This window comes from Thunnus thynnus, chromosome 2 (genome assembly GCF_963924715.1).
Source record: "Thunnus thynnus chromosome 2, fThuThy2.1, whole genome shotgun sequence".
NCBI lineage: Eukaryota > Metazoa > Chordata > Actinopteri > Scombriformes > Scombridae > Thunnus > Thunnus thynnus.
The window spans coordinates 18,704,045-18,729,320 of NC_089518.1; the positions used below are offsets into that span (position 1 = coordinate 18,704,045).

Here is a 25,276-nt window from a genome sequence, read left to right on the forward strand (position 1 = left end):
AATGTGTTACTGTGCAAAGAACACACTTAAGAAATATCAGTAAATCCCCTGAAATAAAACATTTCTTACATCCATGAGCACATTAAATAAAAATGTATTTATTACAATTCTTTTTCAAGAAATTAGATTGAAAACTTTTCGATATCAGAAACTTAATGCCCAAAAACTAAACCTGAACCTAACACTCTGTGGCCCATTTCAGTTTAAATATTCACCACATAATTGTTTTACTAACCATTATCTTTCTGAGAATGGCTGCATATGATGCCAGTTTAACTTCACACGACACTGGCCAGAAAGTGGTACAGTTGGCAAGAGGGCTGGAAACACCAAGTCAGTGCCTCCTTTGTGAGCGATTGTTCAAGCTCAATTGGTACTTCTGTAACACTGCTTTGTCTGAGAGATCAGCGGGAAGAATAGCAGAGGCCCTGAGGCGAAGAGAGGCTCATTGTGGTCAGTCTGCGGCCAAAGTTAAATGTTATTGTGGTCATTCGATGGCTGGTGTCAAAGGCCATTGTGGCTCCTGACTTGCCACCATGGAGGTACAGAGTTGCTGAGTGAAATCGATCTAAACGGTACAAAGGTCACCTTTTTGTGAATGTGTGTAAGTGCATTTGCTTATATGTGTTTGTGTGTCTGTCTGTGTTGAGGGTGCAGTGTACATGCAGACTGTGTTTGTTTGTAGAATTTCAGCTGACACAGGCCTTTTACACCCATGGGATCAGCAGTTTGCCCCCTCAGAAGAGAGCCTGACCGAGAGACGGGTGAACCATGTGGACGCCCCCATTATGCCCCTATTGTGCCCATGCGGCTGCATCAATAGTGCTATAACAGAGGCCATTGGCAATGGAAAAGTGCTGTACAAGACACTTTGAGATAAAGGTTTGGTACACCTGTGTGCGCCATGAAGTAGAGAGGGGGCAAAGAGCTGACTACACACACATACACATAGTCATATGACCTGCAGTGTATCACATGTCAGCAGAACTCAGGAAACATGTAGAATAGAAATGTGGCATATTTTTTTTAGCATTCACAATTCATCCCAACGGTATCCACGCCATGGCTACAAGATGATGTTCCACCACCTGTCTGTAGTAGTGTGTGTGCATCTGTGTGTATGTGTGTATGAGTCCCATGCCTGCTGGATACTGCCTGAGGATGGTTACCTAGGACTTGCATGCACACTGAGATAGGAGCAAGCCTAGGCAGGTCGCTCTGTTCCCTTCACAGGACAATGGCTGCTTCAGATGCTTAGCTGAGCAGGAGTCTTAGAGAATCTTTTAGAGAAAGGGGGCCTCTCACGGCCCCTCAGCTGCCTGACATTTATGCTTTTGCCAAGTTCAAAAGGCCTTCACAGAGATATTTTTTCCAGAAATGCTGATGGAGGCTGGTTCTGAAATACTTTCATGACAGCGCAAACAAACGAGTCGACGCTGAAAGCTAAATTAGAGAGTGCTGGGTTTTCGTTGTACTGTATCATTTTCCCATCCTGCCCTATCCTGTTTCTAAGTAGAAGTTTAATACTTTTTGATTTGATTAGATCTCCATAGCTAAGTTCAGCAAAATCTTGATGACACTAACAGTCTCTTATGATTAATGATTCCAAGTTTAGTCCAAGCCACTTAAGATGTAGTTAAGGTGGGTGTAGAAAAGGGCAGCGTCATGTCATTACAAAAGTTGCTTAAATTATAGAGAAGCTGGATTATGACTGGAGGGCTGCTCGCTCCTTAACTGAAAATTTGCTGGAGATGAGAAGTAATAGTACAGCTCTGTATGCTCTGATTACTGTTGTCATGACACCAGTGAGTAATTTGTTCCAGTGGCGATCCTGTGGTTTTACTGGGCATCTCCGAGGTATCGGTGTCAAAAGAGTTCAGTAAGAATGTAGTTGTAGCTTGCATTTATGGGACTTGGCATAAGAAACTGGGCAACCGAACTGACTGAATAACACAAACAGCATGCACACGGCATATGATGTGATTAACAGTTTCTACTTAGATATATACTTCAGTATCAGTACTGAACAATAGCTGTAGCAGCATCCTCCCAGAGGGTGGCAACCCACTGTGTACACAACACAGTATTGCTACACTTGCATATCCACCCAAGTAGTTTCAAAATGAGCTGGGTGATTAGTTGTAAGGATAAGAACAAAGGTGTGTAATGTCATGCAACCCTGCTCAAACAGGCAGGTCCAGCAGGTGGACAGTCAGCAGTGTGGCAAAGAAGGGAGGACCTGTATTCAAGTGATAACCACGAGCCTTGCCTAATTTGAGAGTTGTTTGTTTGATTAAATGATTACTCATTTGGTCCATAGAAATTCAGAAAACTGTTAAAAATGGCCTTCGCAGTTTCCCAGACTCCAAGGGGATGTCTTAAAATGTCTTATTTTGTCTGACCAACAGTCCAAAACCCAAAAAGTATTTAACTTACTATCATAGAAGGTGAGGAAGTGGCATTTTTGACTAAAATGAATTTAAGGATAAATCAATTATCAAAATTGTTGCTGATTTATTTCCTGGGACAATGCAAATCATTACTTTGTCTGTATATTTATAGGATACACTATAGTCTTCATATTCTAGAGATATACTGTAGGGGACAGCTGCCACTGTAGTCATCTATCTGAAAAAGTCTAATAAAAATGAACTTCTTTAGAATACAAAATTATCATAAAAAAACCTATTATATATCCCCTATCTACCATATAAGACACAAGAGTATCGTAACCATTTTTATGAGTCCCTGTAGGAATATTATGACACCTCATGCTGCGCACTGTCCGGCCTGGAGGCTGGCACGCTCTCTACTTTATGAATGGATGGGTGTGGCACTGGTGACTAGCAATGAGGCTGTCGTCACTGCGCTCGTTGATGTGCGCTGGCGTGCTGTTGCTGAAGGCTGGCCTGGAGTGAAACATAACTGGGCTCTGCCACCGCTCAGGAGAGACAACGAGAGAGGGAAAAGGGACGAGAGGAGTGAGAGAGAGAAAGAGTGAGAGAGAGGGAGAGAGAGAGAGAAATAGAGAGAGAGAGAGAGAGAGAGAGACAGCAGCGCCAGCCCACTCCCCTGCGAAGACTAAACTTCTGGCGAGAAATTTGGTGAGATAGAGGATTGTGGGACACACACACACACACACACGCACACACACACACACGCACACAAAAAGCAAGGGTGCGGTGAAACAAAAGGCAAACGGACTTGCAGTTTATTCTCTTATTTTTTTATCACGCGAGATAGCTCAGATCAAACAAATCAAATAAATGGAAAATCAGTACAGATGAGATTAGGTGAGATCAGACAGATGCGATGAGGATGAAATGAACGCGAGCTGATAACATTTCGTGGAAAAAAATCCCTCGTGCATCTGTGATAGCTATAAAAGTCCGTATCGAATCATTATTTAAGAAATAAGACTCATCCAGACATGACGGGAAGCACCGCTGTGTAAGAAACAGACAGACAAAAGAAAGTCGAGGCAAGGGTCCCCTCCTCCGTGCGCTCCCTCCTTGTAGGTGTGACAGAAACAACAAAGGGACGTGGAAAAAACTCGCATCAGGACCACAGGCGGACAACAGCCCAGACAGATCCCAAGCACAATAGCAGGGGCCTGCAAACAAGAGCATGTCTGCAGGTTTTGCAATATGCAGCAGTATTCATGTAATTACATCCCTCCTGGCGTCTCTCGGCTACAGTCGGGAGTATTTTGCCTCTGTCAGTTTTGGCAGATCCTCACTAAACACGCGCATTTAGAAACGAAGCCGATAATTTGAGGACGCTCAAGTCCGGGCTGAGACGGCGCAAGTGTTAAAACATGTGAGTTATGATTAGATGTTGTCATCAAGCGGAATGCTCTGGAGTGACCGCATGTGTTTTGTGCCTTGCAGTTTTTAATGGGGAGAAGCGAGAGACGAGCGCAGCCCGGGAGCAACTGAAGGGGAAAAGAGCAGCGGAGAGGTGTGAACTGAAAGTGGACGTCAAAGGGGAAAGAGACCTGAACAGATTCCAGAGGCGGATGTCTTTTTAAAGGTAGGAGCCACTTGGATAATTATACATACTCTTTGTTTGAACTTGTGATTTAGACTCGCAACAAAAGATTGCAGACCACATGTGGACAGATAGAGGTTGCATAACGGTTCGGTAAGTTTGGGTTGCTCACAATTTTGCACTTCTCGACAAACCTGAAGCTGAATTTCAACAGTTTTAAACTTCTGTTCCGGACATTATTTGTTCAGTTTTTTGGGATATCAAACTAAGACGTCTAGGCATCTTAGATGAGGTGTTGTGTTGGGCTTCCTTTATCTGCTTTTTCTTTTTTTTGTTATTATCTTTTTTATTTTAATGTTTAGACTAGGGTAAAAACGAAACGTCATAACATCTATGTGGGTGTGCCTCTTTAAAGATCCCCTCCAGGCCTGTTTACTCTACTTTGAATAATAATTTATGTCTAATATGTTTTTTCATCATTCTGCACAGTGAAGCTCAAACATCTAACTGTAGGAACAAGAAGAAAAACATATTTTTGAGTGGAGCGGGACTTTAAGTCAACCCAAGAGAAAGTCTGCACATTGATAGAAGTCAAGCATTTTCTGCCCTGAGGGGATACTTTTGTTTTTGTCAACTTTTACTGTTACTATGCCTAAGTTGTTTGAAAAATTGAGTTCAAACTGGCACATTCAACAAAAAATATTCAAGAAATACCACACAACAACATGACAATGAGGAACAATACCAATAACATTTCAGAAAAATGCAATGGTTACAAGTCTTAGTATTAGTATGCAGTATGCAGTAAATATTATAGTGGTTCCTTGATGCCTGTGGGGGGAAAAATCTTGAATTTCAGAAATTTCAATATCAGCTCACCATTAAGTATCTCACACTAATACAAAGACTCTATTATAAAAATATCATTATATGCTTTACACTTACAGGTCTGCTCCAGACTACTTTAATTGGGTTCTCTTTGGTAATAAAGCAATGACTCAGTAAGTTAGTCTTTGTTTTGCAAAGGTGTAGTTTTCTTTGTTGGGTTAAAATACAAAATCAGATATCTCCACCACCTGCAGCCTGGAATAATGAGTTCAGCTTGAAGGCATAGCTAAGGGATGGAATCACTCAGTATATACAGACAGCCAAACAGTGGTCACTGTTGTATCTGTACGTGCTAAAGCACACAAAGGCCAAAGCATAGAAGGAAGCTTGGTATTTCTGACGTCACTCAAAACACCATCCAGTTATCAGCCACACCATGAATCGAATCTCTCCTGATTTGTTTGTTCCCTCCATTTTATTTCTCCTACACTGTGAGCAGAGAACAGATGGTGGGTGTTGGGGGGGGGGGGGGGGGGGGGGGGGGGGGGTTGGTCTGATAGAGTTGACATCAGTTCCTCCGCTCTGTCCCACTCCTCTGTGTTTTTCTATCAGCTGTGGAATTTGAACCATTCTTCCTTTGGGGTGAGGCCCGTCCCTCTGCCTGCCCCTGCTCAGAGGAGTAGGTTGTATCCAGAGGAGGCTGGGAGAGTGTGTGTGTGTGTGTGTGTGCGTGGGTAACTGGGGCTTTCCAGTAGGGTTGCACACCAAACATTCCTGGCTGCTGGATGGCCGACTAGTGGGCCAAGTCCGCACAGCTGGGAGACATATAAGACGCTGTGTCTTTGTGTGAGTTGAGCACACGCATTCGGTCACATGCACATACATGCTCACACACAGAAACACACACACACACACACTCAGAGGCGGGTTATCCCTGCTGTGAGAACCCCCCCCGCCCCCAAATATTGAATCCAGAAAGACTAGGGGCAGTGAGATATATGTATACAATGCAAGATTAGATCTAACTAAACTATGTAGCCCTGTTTAAACAAATTGAAGAAAAAAATTCAGTTTAAAAGTGCTACACTTAAGTGATCTTCGAAGAAAGACACACGCACGCTCTTGGACGCCAACACAGGCATTTATACATAAAAAAAAAGCCTAACAGAGACTCACAGTCACTGCACAACAGTATCTTCTTCTCTTACCAGCACCACATGATGTTTGTCCTCTTAAGTAAGTTTTGCAGGGAGAGAGAGAGAGAAAATGTGGTGGGGGGAAGTGAGAAGGAGAGAGTGAAGTGAGTGATTGTGCTGGTGATGGCAACTGTACAGTTTGTCTCCCTCTTATTGGCTGCCTCTTTGGTTGTTTTTTAAACAGGGTGTCAGTGAGCAAAGAATGTGTATGCAAGAGCAGAAAGCAGAGCAAGACAGCTAGGGGGAAAGTTAAGGAACAAGGAAGAGAAGAGAAGAGAAGAGAAGAGAAGAGAAGAGAAGAGAAGAGAAGGAGGTTGTTTGAAAATGAATTAGGGGGAAATTGAGCTGTGGAGGGTAGAGAGGACGGAAGAAAAAGGAGTGCAGATCCTGAGGAAGAGGGACACGAAGGGGTTTTGGCTGAGGGGAAATTAGAGTAGCACAGGCTGAGGGAGCAAGAGAGAAAAGGAGAGAGAGAGTGTGTCAGGCGCTAGATTGCATATGACTGTAAAGCATACTAAATCAGAGGGCAAAACATGTTGCTTGAACCCTCTTTAACCACAGATCTTCCTCCACTCCCTCTTCTAAGTTTGAAAAGAAAAGAAAGTATTTAAGTAGAAGAAACCTCCTCCTTTGCCCACCCAGACGAACTGTTTAGGGGTGAAGAAAAAGCTTTCTCCAACCAAAAAACCTCAATTCTTTCAGAAATAATTCCACATGTTAGAATCCTTTGAACATCTGTCTTAACATCCTCTACTGTGGTAATCTGCTACACTGTGTCACTAGCGCTACCATTCTCCCTGTTTCTATGTGTGTGTGTGAGGAAGTGAGTGTGATTAGCTGTATAGGCCTCCGCAGCTGGTCTACATTACAGTGAGCAAACAAATGTCATTATTGCTCTGGTCCACTTAACAATAACAATAATATTAATATAAAATCAAACACATATGCCTGCAACATAGTTTTTTTTTAACATACTCCTAATGCCCTGCATGTCCATATCACTTGATTCCATGCAGGAAAAACACACCTTTACAAGGACGAGTCATGTGTGATTGAGTGAGTTCTGTCTGTATGTGTGTGGTGAGAGACTCGGATAAGAAGGTGTTGTGTCACCAGTGAGGACAGGACAGGACAGGATGGGGCAGGGCAGGGCAGAGAAGGACCAAGAGGGCGAGAGGAGATAAGAGAGCCAGTTCGTCCTAGCCAGGGTCCTCATCCTGCTATGAGCCCGCTCAGAGAGCTTCGGGCTGGGTCAAGGCCAAGGTTTGACAGGGGTGTGTGTCCAGAGATCCAGAATGGCTGCACTGATAAGGAGGCTTATTACACAACTTCACCGTTGACAGAATATAGTGAAAGTGTCAGTGCAGAGTTCTGGGCCAGAGGTTCTATACAGCTAGAATTGTTTCATTTTTGCTGTGGTCTGTGCTTTTCATTTATTTATGCTTCACATCAAAACAGTTACTTAAACCTATACCTCAAACACTCAAGTGTTTTTCCCTAGTGTCAGTTTATGTCCCTCCTGTTCTGTGCTGTTTTTGAGTGCACCGTCACCTGTGATGAAAACTGCCTTGCCCCATGTTCTACATTGCGCAGCTTCAAATGACAGATTAACATAGGCCTGAGGTAGGACAGGGTCAGGGTCAGCTACAATTCCAGCTGAAGAGGAACATGGCTGTTCTCTCAAAGAAAACAGCTGGTGGAGCAATATTTTTAAAAAGCCTTGGACTGACAGGGTGTATAAGGTCGCCAATACTTCTCTCAGGCACTCACGCACACTCTTAATCATGTGTAGTGTTTCTAGATTGATACAGCCTTTTTTCACTTCTTTTTTGAGTCTCAAACTGATAGATGCTTACATCTGAATAGCTCTGCCTGAATCTCTTCAGCCCTGACATTGTTTTCATTTCACCAGAAATTATTGCTTAATGAGTTCATGTATGTGGTTACTTTTCATGTGTGTTAGGAGAGAGGCAGCGTATTACAGACACCATGAGTCACGGCTTGGCTGCTTGGCTGTAGCTCCTCTCTATTTATGTTCGTGTTTGTGTTTGTGCGTGTGCGTCTGTGTATCACTGTAGTGTGGATGTATCACTTTAGCAAATATATCTTCCTGTGCATCTGTGTGTTATTATGCATGCAGATTTTTGTATGTGTGCGGCGCTGTATGCAATTTGATCCCTTGGCGTCTCTTTCTTTAGCATCTGCTCCTCTCATTTGCGGCAGAAAGCTGATCCCCTGGGGTGAATTGGCTCCAAAGTCATATGACTGAATATATGCCAACTAGGTATTCAAATGTTTGTGCCGCAATTACAGATTGCATTTTACACCTTAGGAGGTCGTCTGAGTGTTTTATAGTTGCGTATGTAATGTGGAGTAAGCGCATAGTTGGAGGGGTGTGGCTATCTCCTTCCATTCCCTACAGGACTTTGGAGGCTGACCCACTCACTAACCACTTTCCTTGTCTGTATGGGACCAAACAGGCCCATATGTCTGGCTTCTGTGTTGTACACGCGCAGTGGTAATCTCAAGTGACTCTCATCTTCAACGCCTGCAAGCTTTGGCTGTCTGTCTCTCTATCTCCCTGTTTGTTTTCATGTCTTGCCTGCCTGTCTTTCCCCCTGCCTTCCTGTAATAACAACAACTCTCATCCCATCACACACATCATTCAGCAGCTGTGGCTTTCGTTAATGGAGAATTAAGAAACCCCAATTAGCACGTTAAGCAACATCAGTGATTGGCTGTGCTCGGGTGAGAGGAAGCGAGGCAGAGAGAGAGGGAGAGGGGGGAGTTTATTCACAGTTTCTTTTTCATGTTTGTCCATGAGAAATTGAGTCAAAGCGGGAAAAAAAAAGAATCTTCTGGGAGGTGCTATTGTACGCTTCATGTCACATAGACATTTGCCCTCATGTCTCATTTTAGCACTTCCTTCAACTAATTGCTAGTGTTAGTGGCACACTTGCAAATGTGTCGGGGAACAATAGTTTGGTGATTTCTTCAGTCAAACTATTTCTATGACTTTAGAAGCTATTGTTTTGGAAGTTAGTTACTTGCATTGTACCCAGAAAGCATCTCATTTCTCAGAATGCTCCTGGGATGCATGCAAAAATCTTCTATCACACCCAAACTCATTAGCAGACACACACAGAAACAGACACAATGACTCACGCAGAGAAGCATATGAACTCCCTAACCCACACTTCCTATAGACATAAACACATTGACACATGCATATGCTCTCTGCCTCTCCGCCTGTCTATGTGTCTCTCTCACTTCTCTGGTAAGAGCTTGAAGCTTTAAACTAATCTGTGGTGAGAGAAACGCCCAAGGGTGCCATTCCTGCTAATCAGGGTCAGACCAGTTTCAATGTTGGCCAAGCCACTCATGAAACCACAGGATTTTAATCTCTAATTGTATTGGGTATTTGCTCATGTGGTTGTGCAGGTTAAGGTGTTTCCCTTCACATCTATTTTTACACACATTGATGTCTTCGCGCTTGCAGTCACCCACGCGCCATTTGATCGAGAGTTACCCAATTTTTGCAGTTTCAGGAGGCTGATGCAACCTGACTGACACTCTCGCTCGTGTATCTCAGTCTCTCTCTCACACACACATGTGAGCACACAAACCAGAATGGATGAATCAGATATGATAACTCAGGGTAGCAAGTTGCAAATGAGAGCTCTGTCATCATCCCAGTCAGTGTTTGTCTGTCTCTGTGGTTTGCTCCCACATGGAAAACTGAAATTGACTCACCACATATTATGTGGTTTGGTTAGCCAGTTTCAGCTCAGATCTATTTTAGTCATTGCATACTCCAGGGGCATTTCCCTTAATTTAAACAAATTTTAGGAAAAACTTTAATTGAACCGTGTATAATCATATTACTTTGCCGTATTTGCTGCAAAATGCAATTAAAGGGTAAAACACCGAGACCTGGGAAAAAAATGTGAGTCACAGCTTGTATCTGGGTATAGATAATTTGTAAATCAGTCACAATTGTTAAACTGTCATAGAGTCTGCCAATGAAATAATCTTGCTCTTTGTGTCTCTCTCTCTGTCTCCCAGTAGATTACATTACTCTCATTCCAACATAAATATTTAATCAATATCATCAATATCATTCCTATTTATGTACTCGAGGCTACTTAATACCAATGCATTTTTCAACAGAAGTCATGTTATGCAGAACTATTGATTTCCTGTGTGTTGTAATGCTCCATTATAGCTGTTATGGTTTTTTGTTAAATCGCCTTTTACTTCCCCCTCAATGCAGCGATCAGTGATAGGGACATATTGAATATCTAAACTGAACCGTTAAAAGGCACGTATAGAATTATAAAGGTCATTTTGACATAAGTATATGATATATTTTGTGTATAAAATGCCAGTGTCTCACTGTGTTTCATCTGAACATTTTGCTGGTCTGAATGACCTCTGTTCACAAGTGGTTAGGATTAGCTGGGATCAACAGTAATGCACCATCCAAAAGAGCTTCAACCCCCTTGCCCCTTGCCCTTATTCAAATGATTAAAGCCTGTGTGGCTGTGCTGCAACTTGGCAAGTGAATGACATGTGGTCACAGTGTGCGGTAACTATTGTTTGCCAGTTGTATCACCAGGCCACTGCGCAGCAGTGCGGAAATAACCAGACATCAGTATAGATTTTTCCATCACACTATTTTTGGATGCGTACTGTTCATAGTCTATCAGCTGCATGTGTGTGTATATGTGTGTGTGTACATGCATGTGTAGTCTTGTTTATTGATATTCCCGCATTTAGAGTTGCATATTGACCTCCATTTTGACAGCAGTATGTAGGGTATTGTATTTCACTGATGTCATGTGGAAATTGTATCCCTGAATTTGGTGATCTTGTGTTTTTGAGGGCAGCTGAAGGATTACATGGTTCCTGTACTGCCTGTGAAAATGCTTTGACCTCTCAGGCTTATGAAACGCACTCAAAACTGTATTGGATAAAATTAAAATTGCCATTAAAATAAATGCATTGCTGTTTCTGAGAGATACAAGGTTTTCACCTCACGACAGGTCTGTTTTTGTTTGTGCAAGTGCAATACAATTTGAGGAACTCTAACTGAGCAGCACAAATGGGTAAACAACATGCAGGCTATTTGAAGTAAACATAACAAAGGACCTTCCTGTTATGCCTCAGCCCTCTGTAATGTGGTTTATTTGTCTGTCTGTGTCTCAGTCGGTCTGTGATTTTTCTTTTACACTCCTGTTCTTTCCGTCCCCATCATTTGCTGCTCACTATTTCTGTATCTGTGAGTAACAGCATGTTTGAAATAGAGGCAGACACATCCCGGATTTCTCCGTCTGCTACAAATATAGATCTTGAGGATAAAAAGAAAAGGAAGCTAAGTTGAAAAAGACCAATATCTTGGTTGATATTCAGGCTTTACATTAACAGACAACATACACAGATCTATAGAGCAGTGGTTCCCAGACAAGAGGAGTTGCAGAATAAATCTGAAGGGTCTCAAGAATATAAGAGAAGGAGATAAAACATAGTTTTGTTATACAAAATGTTTTAATTTTCAGCCTTTTCTATAATTATTGCTTTATTTTTTGTTCTAGTTCTTATTAATGGATAATTGTATTTCCTCAAGCCTCTAAAAGTGATTAAAAAAAATCTTTGGTTTATATGGCATATACAACTTGTGACCAGGGACCAGGGTCACAAGTTGTCAGAGTTCAAGTTCATTCGTTTTAAGAGTTCACAAGCCATAAAAGTGGGGAGCCTCTGCTGCAGAGTACTATGTAGTGTGTGCTGGGTCCATGTACTGACTGTGTGCAGTGCGTGATCTCGGCAGGACTGCGGCCCGGCTTCTCTGTGCCAGGCTGAAGTCCAGAGGTGTTTGATTTGGCTTCACTCTCTGTTTGATCAGGCTGTTTCTGCAATACTGACTGACCTGTACTGATGCCAAATGCATCCCTCGCTTCACAACTTTACCATTTTTCTTCTGCTGCTGACACTCCTCCTGGTTATATTCACATTGATCAGAACTCATTTCATTTCATTTTATGTAGACTTTTCTAGTAGTATGGTATTTCCTGTATGTTTATGCAATACACAATGAACAATAGAGCAACTGAAACAAGCATGCAACATTTCTCTTTTTCTGTCCTGTTGTACCTGAGAGCTCCATTTGCCCTCTCTCACATCTCCCTGTTTGTTGTCTGATCTCAACCACAGTCCAAAGTTTACTCTGATACATTCTCACCAGCGTGTGAGTGTGGCTGCGGACCTGTCTGAGGTTCAGCGAGGTTACCAACATTCCCAATATCACCACAGGTAGCAGTGAGGCGTCAATGCCTGGTAATAGATTGCATTTATTTTCGGAAAGACCCTCTGGCAGATTACAAATTACAGTACTTTGCTGTTGACCACTCATTGATCTGCCATTAACGGGCTTGTCAATAATGCTCTTAAGATGTACAGTGTAGCATACAGTGCTATGTAGCATTATACCAGCTATAATGGTAACCTATCTGAAACATCTGTTTCCAATGTATCTTGGGTAAATTTTGTGGACATGTCCTCTTATTCCTGCAGATACTGTATATGGTAGTACAATGTTACACAGCAAATTGTTTTTCAGCTGCCTGACCCTCATCAGTCCCTTGAATCAAAGAACACATGCTTTTATTTATCATCATGTTGTACCACATTTGACAGTTAGAGATAAAAATAAAATAAATTTTAGGATAGGAATGATCTATTTTGGCAAATGCCATCATAGACTATAACAGAGTCATGTAATGTTGCCACAAGACATGCAGGGATATGAGAATGAGTCATGACTCTTAATAATTAAGAGTCATTGACTCTTCCACTTAACTATTAAAATGTTAAAATCATATAAAATGGAGATAAGATAGGATGGAGATAAAGTGGAGATTGGCTAAAAAGGTGTAATTGTAATATCCCATTAATTTACCTTTTCCTTAATATCCCCAGCAGGTACATTAAAGAGTTCCAGGAACAAAAGGTCCTATTTAAGATATATTAAGGACATATTAAGAAGTTACTAGGCAATATATCTGCCGGATTAAATCAATTTCGAGCTGGCACTGAATCCACTCTATATCTGGGGAATAAGTTCAATGAATCTAATCAGAGGTGGTGTAGGGAACATGTTCAGTGGGTTACACTTGCTAAATTTGTTCAAGGCAGAGCCATTTGACCTTGTTGTGACCTCTATGAGTCAAAATTCCACTATTATGCACCAATCCCTGTGTCTATACTCCTCTGTTCATCAGTATTTCAGTGCCTGTTACAATCTATTTTAAACTAAAATGTGATTCAGACTTCAGAGTTGTAATTTTTTTTAAAATAAAAAAATGTGTCAATGTGTTGAATTGGGCAACAAACCTTTCTGCTGTATGAATGACCTGGTTGATCATTTCACCTTCTCATGGATGAAAAGAAAATAACTGTAAATCTGAATTCAAACAATTGTATTAGGCAGGGAAATATAGCTCCAGTTGTAATCTCAAGGTGGTAAGCAAAAGGTGTCATTTTCCAATTTTTTGGAAAATGACACTCTCTATGGAGAGTGTAGATTACTCTGAATGGAATTACTACAGTTCGTTTGTTTGCAGGTGTATCACATTTGTGATTATTGATATTTTTTATCATAAACATTTGGTATTGAAATGTTCATCATGAGGAACACTGAACTATCAGAACATGGGTGCACTGATTAATCCAGAGGTCATGTCAGACTGTCGTCTATCCATGTATTTCATTGCTAGACCCAGATCGCACTCATATATTCCATAGAGATTTTGGACCAGCTGGCAAACCAAATGACAGAACTTTAAAGCCCACAAGATCACATCAGACATTCACTTTATGTCCTTCCTATAGTTCTAGTCTTTAGCTGTCTTTGTAGTGCTAGCCCATACCCATATATAGGCTTAAACCTGCTCACGTTGGTCTGTTTGCTAACCTGAATTCTATCCTTAGTGTCCTATCTTTACCAGAGCCCTGGTCCTATATTCACTTCCTTCATGATCTCCATCCCCTTTTCCATATCTGTGTCTGTCATTCCTCATTTCCTCAACCTCATTGATGTTATGTCCAGCCAGGCCCTTAACCTAAGCACCTAGCTCATCTACATCCCTATAATGCCCTCAGACCTGCACAGCCAATGAATCCACCAAGCCCCTAACTGGCTCAGCAATCATTTCGTAAGGTAATTAAAGTGATCTTTTACTTTCCTGGAGCATAAGCCACACTATCTAGTGCATATGCCTCCTTATGAGTCAACCAACCACTGTGATTTATCTTAGAAGATCAATGCATGGATTTTTTTCATGCAAATGTTAATTTTTTCTTTACTTTCCATTTGCTTCTAATGTTGGAGAACTTCCTATAGGGTGAAACATATTCTCACACAGGACTCTACCTCCCCCATCAAAAAGTAAACACTTCCTCTGAAGACACTCTTAGGTTCAAATAGTACTAATTTTCCACCATAGTGAACTATCACTTTAAGAATTTCGACCAGCAGCTGAAGAGAGCCTTAATAAGATTAGCACTGCCACTTGACAGCCACAGCTTTAGAGGCACCTCTACTGACCTGTGCGTCTATGTCCAACAGAGAGTGTGTGTGTGTGCATGTGTATTTGTTTGTGCGTGTGTGTGATTGTCAGATTGTATTAGTGAGAGTGTTCTTTTGTTGGATTTGATGAAAAACTTAAGTATGTATGTCTTTATGTGTCTATACATGAACTTGGGGATGTGGTTCTGTGTAGCAAGGCATGCCTGGGCAACTTCAGTCCCCTCGAGTTAGAGCACAGACAGTATATTATGACTTTTAGAGCAGGCTACCTCAGCTATGCACAGTCTTATTTTATCACAGACGATTTGTGCAACTCGAGAATTTAGAGCATCCACTCAACCCTTCAACCTCTCAGAAACCACTGACCATGTCGTCTATCCCTGGGCACTCTCCATTCTTAGGCTGTGATTTGGACGACACAGGCTCAAAATTAGAGGCAAGGGTATTAAACCAACAAGCAAACAATTCAACACAAAGCCCATGGAATCACTGGAATTTCTCACCCAAGTGTTTCCACTTAGCGCTCAGATATGTTTTAACTAGGCGCTTGCCAAGGCCATGCCAAGGACACCACAGCCACAGGAGGCTGAGGTAACATGACATGGGTATCGCGTGTATGTGGCAGATGTGCTGTTGCTGGTAGTTAGGTGTGCCAGATGCCACATGACTCTAAGTAGCTTCGGCAGTCCGTGGGCAGCAAGTGAAGGACAGAGGGGAATATACAGTGTTGTGTGCTTGTTCATCCCGGGCACCTCTTTGCGAAAGCCAGACACCTCACTGAGAAACATTTAAGTTGGCATTAATATCACAATCAGAGGTCTGTTTATTCTCAGGCAGACAGCAGGCAACTAAACACACAGAACGCCCCCCACCCCGCCTAACCCCTCATACACCCTGAAAAGCTCTGTCTTTCTTCACTCTTGCACACTACACATCTCACCCTCCTTCCTTCAGTTATTCCCACCTTTATCCAGCCTTTGGCCCAGGACCTCAAGCCACTTTACATTCCCAACATATTCTACCATCATGGCCCATCATCACCAGCACTTACTTGACCTGATCATTCATCAGTCTTATAGCCAGTAAACACAGCCAGGGAGCCGTACTGTCATTCTGCCTGCTTTGGCAATGGGGGAATAATAGCTAGTGACAAGTATGTCAACAGAAGGTGTTTTAATTCTAATCTTCTATTTGGGAAGTTAGAGACCTTCGACACTGTTTAATAGCTCATAGATCATCTTCAATACCAAATTCTTCTTTATGACTTTTCCTAATTTTGTGACAGCTGCTTGTGACATTTTAAAAGTCTTCAATGTATCACACATACACTCTTAACCATGATGAGATATACATCTTTATGGTCTTATCCATGGCCTGTCTTTTTTTTAAAAGGGCTACAGCCATCAGAAAACATGAAGGTAAAAATTGGTTTGTACAAATTGAGGGTCTGAAACAATACAGAAATGAGGGCAATACCAACAAAGCATGAGGGTTAGTTATTGTTCTCATTGGAAATGGTCTATCACAGCATTTTTGGCATGCAAGAAATAAGGCCTGCACAGAAAGGTTTTTAAAATAGATCAGCACAAAACCTTAATAAATAGTGCTTCTGATTAATACGCTGTATCTTTTGACTCCACTATAGTGTTTTTCTTTTTCTGTGGAGCAATTGAGGGATATGTCTTCATTAGGATATAATGAGGCAACAACAGCTGGTCACACACATGGAGCTTTCCAACTAACTGTAGATAAGACAATATACTGATAACCTGGCAAGTAAACAACATATCTGGCCTCTTTCTCTCCTCTCACTCTGTCTGTGTCTCTTTTTGTACTTTCTCTCGGGCCTTATCTAGCCTTGAATGTTTTTCACTTAAACTCACACTCTGCTAACATGCCCATCACCAATCGCCAAATAGGCCGGCTGTTACAAAGCACACTCTGTCTCATGCCAGGGTGTTGGCTCTGGCAAGACATCTCAGCCACCTCTCCGTGTCAAAGTGTATGTATGTGTGAGAGAGATTAAGAGAGAAAATGAAGAAAAGATTCAGAGGCAGACATTATAGACATGTGTTTCTGTGCATATGTCAGTTTTCCAGTGTTTTTCTACTTCTCATTTTGGAATGCCAGTATCAATGTTTCCCACAAACTCACTTCACTTTGCCCTCCAGCCATTCCAGTCTCACCCTTGACCTTTGACCTATGAATTTTCTTCCCAGAGGAACAACTGAAATTCCTGTGTTGTCTGAAAAACAAAAATGTGAGCCAAAATCATCCTGCCAAACGAACAAGCTAATGATCTCATACTGCAGATCTATGTACATGTAGTATGTAATGTTGTGTGTGTGTGTGTGTGTGTGTCAGGGCTGAAGGTAATCTTTGATACTGTTATCAGTTCCATGGTGCTGGGGGACTGTTTGGAAGACCCACTGCAGCTCTGACCTACTTGTGTCAATGTACGGGGGCTGCATGCGGACTGTTTTTCATTGAGTGTATGTTGTGTGTGTGTTTGTTAGTGCTCGGGACAGTGTGTGTTTGAGGCAAACTCTCTGTGGACACGGGGAGTGTGAGAAGCTGGGTGTTTTGACAGCTTTAGAACAGTTCCAGTACAGTGTTGGGGCAGGGGGTGCCTGTTGGATGTTCGGGTGAACTGTAGGGGTGAGAATAGGGTCAGTGAAGCAGTGGATAAGAGACGATGAGATGAGCAGATGAGTTTCATTCCAAAATGCTCTACAGACCTGATATCCTTTGGGTGATATTAAATAAACTCATGATGTCATCTAAAATCAATCCATTTGAGCCCAAAGGTATTCACTTGCACCATAATGTAAGCAAGAAGGGAATTTTTACTGAAACAACAGCAATTGTTTTTTTAAAAGAAGTGATTGCAAAATGAATCCCTTTCCAAATGTGTGATGTAAGGAGAGACAAAGGCAGATTCAGAGTTATGAGGAAAGTACTGCAAAAGGGAGCAAACGAGGCAAATCGGAAATGATTAGGGTGGATAAGTATTGATGAGAAGCAGCTTGATGTATGTACAGCTTATTGACTTAACATGTGAAAAAGATATATAATTTGGTATCCTCACTCATAATTGGGTTAGGTCCCAATTTTTGTCTGATGTTAGTGACAGTCTTGTTCAGGACATTTGACTCTGATATTTGACCAGATTTTCTGATCAACCGGTGGCTGATAAGCACAACGTCAGTCAAACAAATCAACCATCTGATTTCTCTGAAAATATTCTTTTTAAACAGCCTGCAACTAAATAAAATATATTAAATGTATGTGTAATTAATACTTGTTAACTGAGCAATAACTGATAGAAATTGTGATTTTCTGAACTTGAACAAGATGGCTTTATTTAAATATGTGAGGAACACTGGATGGCATTGAATATATCGCACACTAAACTGAGTGTTTGCCCAAGTTGCAGGACACTCCTTGTTAAAGCAGTCATGCCAAGGACTGATCTCAGCTCATTCTCCCAACTTTAATCTCACCAGAGTGTAAAAGCTATGGGAGTAGACTTCCCACACAGTTCATAAAAGAGTGATAAAGCTCGTAAACAAAGCAGCACAGTCCTTTTTCGTACTACTGTAGCTGAAAAGGCCAGACATCACCTCAGACTGTGCAGCTTGAGAGTTCTCTCTAAAGTACACCTCTCCAACAAAGGGGCTGCCTCTCCACATTTCTAAGCCCTCTCAGTGCCGTTGAACCCCTGCTTTCTCCAGCAGCATTCCAGCCCATCTTTCATGCTGTTTCTTTCTGGCCATGCCAGCCAGGTCAGGGGGCACTGTTTTCTCAGGGCTTCAAGACCACACTGGTCAAATATAAAACAGGCATCTCTGCTAGTTGCACATTCAACTCCTGTATGTTTAGTGTGTAAATATGGTGTTTCTGTGTCATTGTATGTGTCATCATGCATGTTTTGAGCAGAAATGTACATGGAACTAGATGTCTTTGTGAGTCTGTAGGGGGAGACTGAGCATCACCTTTCACTCTTGGCATATAGTCTATGACATTGCTGATACAGCAGAATCTGTCACAGAAATCTGTCACATCATGGCCTTGAGCAACAGCACTGACACAACATTGGTGAGGGGGTTTATTACCTCCTTTGTTTCAGACCGATCAGTACCAAATTCTACCAGTAGATGTCTGTCTTCAGTCTTCCACAGTCATGAAAGAAAGTTAGTGCAGCAGACCGTCCAGGGTCCCCACGTGGCCAAAAACTGCAAAATGTCACAATTGAATGGTTAGATAAAGTATAATGTAATACAAATTCCACATCTTATCTAAAATTGCTGACGTGCCTATAATGGAAGGCAAATTAGCTCAAAAGAATGTCCCTATCTTAAAAACATGCCTGGGAAAAGTCTCCAGTCATATACCACCACATTTACAAAGGAATTTCATTTTAGATTAAAAGTAGTTTTGTTGGCAGAATAGCGTACCTCACTATACTTTTGCCTCTTGGCGACATGGCAGCATTTTTCTTCTCTGGTACAGCTTAACATTCCAGAAATGAATTCCCAGACATCGAGGTCTTGGAAAAATATGAGGGCAAAAGGCTGGGTATTTTCCACAGAAATCCAGTCTTTTGGCTTTTTAATTGGCTCCTGTATCGGCTATTCCCGAACAACCAGAACAACCATGTAGGAAAAAAACTCCTTTACATTTCCCATGAGTAACTATATTGCACAATTTATCTGGATTTTAGTTGTGATAAAGTATGATTTATGTGTATGAACAAGGATTAAAGGGAGGATGAACCTAAAATCAGATAGATAGTCATAATTTTACACATTTGGCAATTGATGTTACCAAGCTTTTAAATCTTTTTTAACACGCCCTTTCATTTGTCTCTGAGTAATAATGACAGCTGATGACAGAGAATACCGCCAAGATTTTTGTGAATGCATCACCCCACCAACAAAAGGCAGCATGCTTTGTGGGATGTTTTGAGTTAACAGGACGGAAAGAGCACAGTTTCAGGGCGGGGATACTATCAGCTCTGCTTGATCTGATTGGCTGACGTGCTGTAATCTCCGGTGAGACTTTTAAGTACTCCTCTTCAGTTCCTACATCAGACACTGACATTTGTAAACACAACTTTGGAGTGTTCAGACACTTTAATGTGGTAACATTAATCTTGAATAAAAAAATAAAGCTTTGTGAGGATTGTTCCTAATTTTAGAAATAACTCACACAGCACAGCAAACCGAATTGTAGAAAATGCTATTTGATGTTTCAATCAGTGTTAAGCAAACAGTTATTGTATGATATCATCTTTTTATCATGATTAATTTGCTCCATGTTCCCCATTCGACCCCAAAATATTTCATGGCAGTACAGCTGGGGTATTGATTATAGTGGAGATAGCTTAGGGCAGTGGTTCTCAAAATGGGTTCTGGGGACCCCCAGGGGTCCTTGAGAGGGTTCCAGGGGGTTCCCAGCAAAAAGGGGTACAATTAAGTTTCATTACAATTATATCCATAAGTAACACAATGACATAACGTGTGACTACTTCGGTCATATGTTTCATAGGCCACACTTTCTGTAATAAATAAATAATAATGAAATAAATAATATAAATAATAATAGCAGACTGGGGACCCTGGGACAAAATCTTATCAAATTGGGGTTCGTGGTGTAATTTGTGTCAGTTTGGGGGTCCTTGACGTGAAAAAGTTTGAGAACCACTGATTTAGGGGTGTCGCTCTGCTCTAAATGCCACTTTTTCTGATAGCACCTGAACGCAGCACAATAGGAGTAGGGCGATTTGTGTCGTGACGTGCCGTCGTGGAGGCGTGCCCCTGATGAAATCAGCTGGGGAAACAAAAACAGAAAAGGGGGTGGCTCAGACTAGAAGATCTCCAGGCCAGTTATGTATAGAATTCACTCTAAAAAGCGTCCATTTAAAATCAAAACTGCAGTATTTCAGGTCTTCCGCAGAGAGTCGATACTTGTTGAGGAGTGTGAGACGTCGGATCAAAGAGGCAGCCAGAGGAAGTAAGAGGAGGATGTGACAGGGCAGAGGTCCTGTGCGACGTCCGTAGCTGTATCTGCTCTTTGACAAACAGTTGGACCACCGCAACCACCTCTTCATTCTCTGCACGTCTTTGTCCGGTTTGAGTCACCGGCTGAACCACCAACAGAGTGGCATGTGGGTCAGTTCCGGAACCGTCGGAAGGTAGGGACCCCTCCTGCAGAAATACTGGGTCACATGCTCCCAGTGAAATATTGTGCGCAAAGCAGTCAACACACTGCTTATATTTTCCTTTACTCCAAAGGTTCACTAACAGAAACATCACCAGCTGTATTCGCTTCCTATCACGGTGACCTTATTGCACTTAATGGGTTTTTAATCTACTCTTATGTCACTAGTCCTAGATGCTTGCACGCTCTTATACGGCACATGTATTAAATGATTATTATAAGGAGATGTGTTTACAATGGAGGATTATTTTTGCACAGCCCAGTGTTGAAGCATTTCGATTCAGTGTTGTAGTGCAGCGGATGGGCTTGGCACGTTACGCAAGAGTTATCAGTGCATCATTTTGGATGTAGGATGATATGCACCTGCCTTTATACAACAGAGAAAGACATCTCACCACCGCGAGGAATGCGGTGTATATCCAGCTTTATCTCCCCAGACATGAGACATGGATGGGAATACAATTGCCTGGTGGTGGTGTTGAATCGGATTTCCAAAAAATATGAATGAGTCAGGTGGTTATGAATGGGAGGGAGCGCACGAGGTGCTTTTCATTGATGAGTGTGATCCTACAACACCGTATGTGCTGGAACAGCGTGCCGATCAAAACTGTGACAATAGATAACGTGAATCTCAGTTTGTATGACTGCACGCGCGCGCGCGCGCGCACACACACACACACACACACACACACACACACACACACACACGCACAAGCACACACACAGACTGTAATGCTGATCCTGAGGCCATGACGTCACCAGAGGGATTGTGTTACGCAGGTGGCTGTGTAGTTGGTGAAGAAGCATCAATGCTCAGTCAGGAAAAGAAATAATGTTCTACATGAGAATTTTTTTTTTTAATTTAACCACATTTTCCTCACCTAATTAATCATTTCCACAGGATTTGGTTGCATAAATAATTTGGCACCCTTCTCTACCATATTGTGCAATATTTGTCTTTCGGCCAATATATTTTTTCTGCTGAAAAGATGTGTGTGAGGCTTATCTTTGTGCGGAAACACCAACTGTTCAAATTTTGTTTGTTTTAACATTATCAAATATTCTGTCCTATGCAATTCTCTGTAGAAATCTTTACCAAAATAACAGAAAATTATGAAAATGTTGAGGCTTCACTAAAAGCCTGATTTATATACAATATATTTTAGCCAGAACTTGGTTTGACCAGTTAGGCAGATGGCTCTGGAACAAGGCTACTTATTGTCCTGGTTAGGCACTATGCCCAATTCTTTTACTGTGTCATCAGCTTTGAGATAACATAGTGCAGCATTGGCAGACCTACATGGAAGAGTCAGCCAGCATTATATGGCTGGCTTAAATGTTCTGAACTCTGTGTCAGGCTCTAGTGGAAGTTACACAGCGGTAATAGTGCTTGTAATTGTGTATATGTTTTATTGTTTATGTGTATGCCTTCTCAGGCTGAACACATTATTATATAGCACATAAAGTAGTTTGATGAGAAGTATGTTAAAAAGGAGATATGTGGCCAGTGAACAGGTGTTGGAAAATAAAATGGATGACCTCCATGCCTGCATCAGTTTCCAATAGGATATCAGGAACTGTAATGTCCTTTGTTTCACCGAAACTTAGCTAAATCCTGGAATACCAGACAGCGCCATCCAACCAGGTGACTCTTTTTTTGTAAACTGATCAGATAGAATAGAGGACTCTGGCAAGAAAAAAGGAGGTGTGTGCTTTATGGTGAATAAGGATAAGTGTGACAGGAGGAATATTAAATTGCTATCCCGTTCCTGCTCACCTGATCTGGAGTTATTGTCAATCAAATGCAGACCACACTTTCTACCAAGGGAATTTACATTGGTCATTATCACAGTAGTCTATATCTCACGACAGGTTAGTACAGAGGCTGCCCTGTCAGATCTTTGCAAAGACTTGAGCTGCTCACAGACCGGTAATCCTGATGCTGTGCTTATTGTTGCTGGAGACAGTCAGGCTAATCTTAAGAAGGTTTTGCCTGACCTCCATTAACATATTGACTGCGCCACAAAGGGAATTAACACTCTGGATCACTTCTACATGCCATTTAAAAATGGCTACAGAGTGGAATTGCTGCCCGTGTTTGGGAAGAGTGACCATGTGGCCATCTTGCTGAGGTCAGTATATAAACAAACTATGATGCATGCCTCCAGTGACTCGAGAGGTCAGGAAATGGTCAGGGCAATCAGCCGTCTTACAGTCTGCACATGACGCAGTTTTGAGCACATTCCAGGATACCACCGTCGACGTCACAGATGACATCAATGGATTCAATGAGTCTAAAAACTACAGTTAAATCATTCCACAACCAGAGACCATGAATTCCCAGAACCATCCGGGATGCCAAAAACACACGCACTGCAGCCTACAACTTTGGGCTGCAGGCTGAAAACATGGAAATTATAAAGCAGCAGCCTACAAAGTAAGACGAGCAGCAAAGGAGGCAAAAACGGACTACGGGAAGAAGCTGGAATTACAACACCAGCAGGACAATCAAAGAAGCATGTGGCAAGGTCTAAGAACTATGACAGATTAAAAGCCCCCCACTTCTACCCTCATCCTTGACACCGGAGCACCCCAGGGCTGCGTTTTGACCCTCTGCTGGACTCCCTGTACACACACGACTGCGTAGCCACTTTTGACTGCAACGCCATCATCAAGTTTACTGACACCACAGCTGTGGTGCGCCTGATCACAGATAACAATGAAAAGGCCTATCTGAAGAAAGTAGAGGACCTGACCCGCTGGTGTCAGGGCAACAACCTACCTGAACGTCAGCAAGACTAAGGAGCTGATAATGGACTTTGGGAAGAAGTAGGGAAGGAACAACGCTCCCTTTAATATCAAGGAGTCCTCAGTGGAGAGGGTAGACAGCTTCAAGTACCTTTGTGTTCACATCACCGAGGGCCTGACCTGGGTGCTGCATACTGATTCAGTGGTGAGAAAGGCAAGGCAGAGACTATTTCACCTCAGATGTTTGAGGAAATTCAGGGTATCTACTCAAATACTGAGGAATTTCTACTCCTGCTACATCAAGAGCATTCTGACGGGGGACAACACTGACTGGTACGGAAACAGCACTGAACAGGGCTGCAAGACCCTACAAAGAGGCGGTGCTCTGCCCTGCCTAAAGGATATTTACACCAGGCACTGCAAGAGTAAGGCTAGGAGAATCATTAAGGATCCCAACCACCTTGATAAATGGCCTTTTCTCCCTGCTGTGGTCAGGAAGAAGGTGCCGGATACACCAGGCCAGTACTGAGAGGAGAGGCTTAGGAAGAGCTTTTACCCTCAGGCCAGTAGGTTCTTAAATGAGGTCATTGCCTAAGACTGTTTGCCCCCCAGTCTTGCACGTATATTTATTACTATTCCTATTCTATTTAAACTCTTCATAATTCACAAATTGAAGGAACTGGCAGGGTTACATTTCACTGTGATTGTACCTTATATGATTACATGTGACAAAACTCGATTGATTGATTTGAATATTATCTTCCAGACAAATTTAATCTCCCTCCCCATTGACAAAGTTGCATTTGGGTCACCAACTGAGGCACTGTAATAGAAATTCACAGTTGCTTTCACTCAATTTGACAGAAAACCACAAAATACTAATACAAATTGTTTTAATTTAGTGTCCAAATTCTCATATAGCATGCAAAATGAAAACATCTGTCAAATTAGGTAATGCGTCATACATCAAGTTTATCAAAGTATCAGAATATTGTATATATCATGAAACCATAATCATTGTTGCGTTTTGAATTTTTATATAATAATAAACCATTTGACCATAAGTCAAATAAATCACATAATACTGTAATGGCCTATGGCACATGACAAAAGAATTGACAGCTCATGCGTTTATTTTTGTCAGACAAGTATTGAAAAGAAAATAGTAAGAATGGGTAAGAAAGCAGGAAAGAGGAGAAAAATGAATGACAGATGAAATACTGTACTTAGATAAATATTCTGTACTGAAGTGGAAGCTGGCGAGAGATAGATAGGAATGAGCTAATACAGCAAGAGAGATGGAGAGAAAGAGTAGGTGGAAAATACGGACAGGGGAGGAGGAGGAGGAGGAGGAAGATGGGAAGGGATAAAGGAAATGAGGGCATCAAGAGGAGCCTGTCTATGTTTACAAAGCATTATTGCAGCAGAGAGAAGAGAGGAGGAAGGCTCTTCAGAGCAGGATGACATGCTGCTCCCAAAGACCCTTTCATTCATTAGATTAGATGCATACATATCACTGTCTGCCACGGGCTGTGCATTAACACCCATACCATCTGCAGTGGGTGACGCAATATGTGCCAGCATGCATGTGTGTGTATGCATGTCTGTGCTAGTGTGTCTGAGTTTGAGGTTTACTGTCAGTCATCCAGGGAACCAAGCAGAGGATACAGACCAGGTTATGTAACCAGTCTGTGCCAGCTGCGCC

The 25,276-nt window shown here is 42.0% G+C and overlaps 1 protein-coding gene across 4 annotated transcripts in view; it reads left to right on the forward strand.

The window, feature by feature from the left end:
• Nucleotides 1–2,939: 2,939 nt before the first annotated feature.
• rhobtb4 (Rho related BTB domain containing 4) overlaps nt 2,940–25,276 on the forward strand; it is a 45,761-nt gene continuing 23,424 nt past the window's right edge. Inside the window, exons 1-2 of one of the 4 annotated variants that reach the window (XM_067607866.1) lie at nt 2,940–3,104; nt 3,891–4,032. Coding sequence is in view for 1 of the 4 variants with exons in the window: in XM_067607851.1 (XP_067463952.1) it covers nt 20,769–20,797 (29 nt within the window). In the remaining 3 variants the exon portion in view is untranslated. Of the gene's footprint in view, nt 3,105–3,169; nt 3,820–3,890; nt 4,033–20,441; nt 20,798–25,276 lie in introns of those variants that run through there. The other 3 variants (XM_067607859.1, XM_067607874.1, XM_067607851.1) reach the window with 3 other exon arrangements.